The sequence below is a fragment of the Alligator sinensis genome, unplaced genomic scaffold (assembly GCF_000455745.1).
Source record: "Alligator sinensis unplaced genomic scaffold, ASM45574v1 scaffold974_2, whole genome shotgun sequence".
NCBI lineage: Eukaryota > Metazoa > Chordata > Crocodylia > Alligatoridae > Alligator > Alligator sinensis.
Window position 1 is genome coordinate 304,237 of NW_005842369.1, and position 4,763 is coordinate 308,999.

The following is a 4,763-nucleotide window of genomic DNA, read 5'->3' on the forward strand; positions in this document are numbered from 1 at the left end:
CCCCCCCGGCACACACAAACACCCCCGGAGCACGTGTATATGCCCATGGTTTTTAAGTGATGTGTAATGCCTATTAGCCTATTTTAAGATACATTAACTAAAAAGCACGGTTTTAGGGATGCTTTAATGTGCAATAAAATAGGCTAATGCACATTAAAGTACACTGCAGACACACCCACTAGTACCCAAACTGCAGTAGAGTTGTGTTCATGTGGTATTGCACCCAGACTAATTGGCTCTGCTCTTCAGAGGGCATCTCTGCACCAGATCTTTCTTGGACTGTTCTGCTCTGTGTGTACAACTCCTCTAATCAAAAGCAGAGGAACCATTGCCAAGTCCTCTGACAGACATTCAGTTTAAGGAACAATGGGATCTAAGCCACAGTCCCAACAATTGTGCCTTCTGTCATGCCACATGTGCATGGCAGGACACATAATTTTGAGACCAGGATTTAGATCTCTGTTGTACCATACTTACTGGTGCAGGGGGAGCCTGGAATACTATCATGATCCCAGGCTCCCCATGCACCAGCAAGTTGAAATCCAGGGGCCAACAATTAGCTGATCAACAAGGATCTGAAGCTAGTAACAGTCAGGTCCCCAGCCCCAGCCATCAATCAGCTGGTTGTCAAAACCCAAGCTGGGGTTTTTACAGGTCCTGACACATGGGGCTAAGAGCACTGACTGCTAAATTGGACCCCATACGGGGTTTTAAAGGTCCCAGCACATGGGGATCCTAGGATCAGCCTGCCACAGCCTAATCCCAGAGTTTTCATGCACTGAGACATAAAAACGTGTGTGCTACCCAGTTGGATAGCACAGTTTTTACAGGTCCCAGTACACAGGGATTAAATTAAAATGCCATGTGCTGCTCAACTGGGCAACACACTGGGTTTGGAAAGTACCAGAACAGCTGTGTCCTGGACCTTGGGGCCATCCCATGCCAGATCCCAACCATCAGCTAAGTTTTGGGATCTGTCATGGGTCTGCCCTAACCAGCCACACGTTTAATTTAGGGCACAATACAAGCAAGCCACAAAGTTGTTACATGTGGAATAACTTTGTGGCTCATTTACTGTATTATCATATCTTCAACTGACTTGAACATGTGGCCAGGTTACTATTTATGGAGAGATTAACCTGTTAGTCACATCATAACCATAATGTGTTTCAGGGGCCTGAGAGGCAGGGATAATTAGCCTCATAAAAACAGCTACTCTCATAGCAATTTACTTGTGGACAAATTCACTGGTGTGTGAGAACAACTGCAAAACTAACTCTAAATCAAACCAGTGGAGCTGATTCATGGTGGAATGTACTCCATAATCACTAAAAGAGAGATGTATTCAGGCCAATATCTGCAAGTATGAATGACTAAAATAAGTCAACCTCATCCACTAAATAGGAGTGGTCTAACTGTAGGTGTTTTGCATTATTATTGATGTGTCTTTTTCAAATCTAATTTTTATTATTTTGATGCCCTCCAAGTTACATGTATAAATCTACTTGAGACAAGAGAAATGCATCCCAAGAAGTCAAGATATAAATCTAGACATGAGCAGAGCTTTGCTGAGAATAACATATAAAGAAATGAGAGAATACCATTAAAACTGAGAAGCTTTTAAAAAACGTAAAAACAAAAAAAATCCAATACCAAAAACGTAACAGAATATAAGGTTTTGTTAGATAGTCTGACTTATTAGTAGTCACAATAAGGATTTTTCTTGAGTTTCATAAGAGATTGTTACAATGTACTTACTGGAAGACTCAAGAATTCGTTAAAGTAGTCCACAAGCATATCATCTGTCGTTAAATAATCTTCCTGCAGGAACATAAAAAACACAAGGCAATGTTAACAGTAACCTATCTTAACATCTATTTGTTATTGTCCTAGACAATAAATTGTGTCAGACTATGTAATGAAAACTTTTGGGGAAAAAATAGCGTTTTATCTACATTTTTTTAATTCATTGTACATCAGTGATGTGCTCAGCACTGCACAAAATGCATATTAATATAAGTTCTCTGTCAAGGAACTTGCAGATAAAAAACTAGAAAAACTAAAGATCTATAAACGCTTAAAATATGCATATTTTTTCTGGGGAAAAAACATCTGCAAGTATTCTCCATATTATTCAACTTGGTCTACATGGTCCCCACCATCTGTACCAGGGAGAGGAGGAATGTTCCAGCTCTGTGAAGCCTGCTTCACTCCCACACCATGATCAATGGTGGGGTAGCTGACACGGAGGAATAAAAGGGAGTTGGCCAATTCACAATTTGTCCCACAATATCAAATAATAGTCTGCAAGATTTTGTGACTGCCCAGATTAGGAGTTTTTCCACTGACTTCATTGGGAGTAGGACTGAGCCCTGTGTTTGCGGTTAATATGTTTACTTTATTATTTCTAATACAAAGGGCACCAGTGAAATACAATTCAGATTTAGTTATTTTCTCATGCTTGCCAGATCACTAAGTACAGAGCCCAGTCTTGCTATATTCTGTTGGCTTTTTCAGTACTATGAACTTTATCAGAAAGAATCCCATCCAATTTATAAGAAGATCAGTTTCTTAAACATATTGTTATTTCTGCCCTTAAAAGCTGCCTGTTAACATGGGCTGAAGTAAAAAATTGACTACTTGGCATTGCTATGGTTCTTACAAGGGAAAATTCTGCCTGCTATTCCATGACAATGAAATCTGTGCAAGTGGGGAGTGGCATCTGGTGCAAGGTATACAGAATAAGAACATCCCCTGAACTAAGGCACCAGGTCACACTCAGCTCCACACTGGCTTCTTGTGCACCCTCAATCAAGGCTAGAAAGAACATGAGTGGGTGCAACCCAAAGAATTTAGGGTAATCCCAAATGGAAGAATTGGGATCAGAAATCTTAAGCCCAAGCACTTTAGAGTGAAATTAGTAGTTGACTTCACTTGTTATCAGGCCCTGAGGCTCCCAGTTCAGCAATGCATTAGTACACATGCTTGATGTGAAAACTTTTGTTAGAAACAGGCTGGTGCCACATTTCAAATGTGTGCAGTTGAATAGATTTGATGGTGGTTGGGTAAATATGACACTATTAACAGTAATATTAACACTTCACTACTCCAAGTGAACTATTTGAAACAAACTATTAATTACTAGCTAAATTAGAAACCCTATAAATATGCAGGTACATGTGTTTTTTGTTTGCCAAGTACATGTTCTCTATAGTCCCATATAACAGCAAGAAATACAAACGAACTCATTCATTAATAAAAATTTTACTACACTATTAACACTGGCTTTTGCCACTTACTGAATGTATTTGGGTGATTTTTAAATAATATGAAAACACAATACAAATTTTCCATGAAAGTTTAGCCATCAATCTTACTTGCATTTTTTTTAAAAGTTTACACATTTAATACTTACCCATTATAATTTATGAAGTTGTATTTACATAACAGTTTAGATTTTTTTGTGGCAATAGCAATTTTGAATCCTTCTCCTGGTATGCTCTCTGGTGAGCATTCCATGTTATTACTATTGAAAGGAGTCTCATGATTTCAATAGGTAGTCGGGATACATTACCAGTGGGCCTTAATATACAATATTTATGCAACCAAAACTCTCACTGAAGTAATGGGGAGGTTGGCCTGCATATAGTACAGGTATCAAGGGTCCTATTTCTGTCAGTCTTAGAGCAGTGAAGAGGATATTGAAATCATTTTGTCAGTGGTACACTGTAAAATCCCTGTTTAGATTTTGTATGGAAACATATCTGATGACACTCTATCTATTATATATAATAGCCTTTCCATGTCACTGCAGTCAGAGTGCTAGTACAGATATACAGAGATGTTATAAGATACCCAAGAAGGGTCTGAACACAGATAGAATTGGTAAGGCTTTAGGGAACAGCAGATCAAATGCAGCTTCTATTGAAAATGAAAAACACTCACAAACAAAAAAAATAAACCAAAAAAAACATGTTTCTTTCTTTTTTTAAAGAAATAATATCAGAAGGAGCAATGCTCCTACTGGGAGTAACACGCCAAAGCCCACTTTTGCACTGGAGAAATAATAATAATAATAAAAAAAACACGCACTAGTTTAGCACCACTCGTTATTTTTTCTATAGTATCACGACAATAAAAATGACTAGCTCATTAAAAATACTTACAAAAACATCTTCTGTTATATCTGGAGGTTCTGAAACATAAATACAAAATACTGAACGTTATTCATCTGATACATTTTCAGTGCACGTTTGCTGGAATCTCAATCACACAAGATTGACAAGTGTCGCGCAGAAGAGCAGCGAGCCTCTATACGCTTCCTGAGGTTTCCAAATTAACCTGATCTGAGGAAAGCGAATAAAGTCTAAAGAAACACGGGGCGGCTAATCCCAGGCAGGTAAAGATGGTGAGGTTCCCCTGCTCCGCCCCACCAAAATCATGAGACTGATTTCTGAGCGGCTGGTGTTTAGGCTACTCTTGGCTCACGTTCCCCACTTTCCCTTGCAATCCTGAGGATTAGGAATGTGCTTTTTAAATGAAATCCCAGATTGTAGCATGATCCCAGGGCTGCCGCGTATTAGGTTTTAAGAATGAACATCAACTCTTGAGGGGCCAATGATAAAATGATGAGAAGTGGAAGCGAAGCCGGCTTGCCCCAGGCCTGGCCCGCGGGAAGTGCCGCGCTTTTCGGGCCGAAGGCGGCGCCGGGCGAGTTTCCCGGGTCCCTCCCCCGGGCACAGCCCGGGGGGGGCCCGCCGGCG

The 4,763-nt window shown here is 39.9% G+C and overlaps 1 protein-coding gene across 1 annotated transcript in view; it reads right to left on the minus strand.

Annotated features, from left to right (window-relative positions):
• RGS22 (regulator of G protein signaling 22) overlaps nt 1–4,763 on the minus strand; it is a 106,316-nt gene that overhangs the window by 83,996 nt on the left and 17,557 nt on the right. The window contains exons 3-4 of the mRNA XM_025210727.1: nt 4,167–4,195; nt 1,759–1,821 (exon numbers count right to left, since the gene is read on the minus strand). Of these exons, the coding sequence (XP_025066512.1) occupies nt 1,759–1,821; nt 4,167–4,195 (92 nt within the window). The remainder of the gene's footprint in view (nt 1–1,758; nt 1,822–4,166; nt 4,196–4,763) is intronic.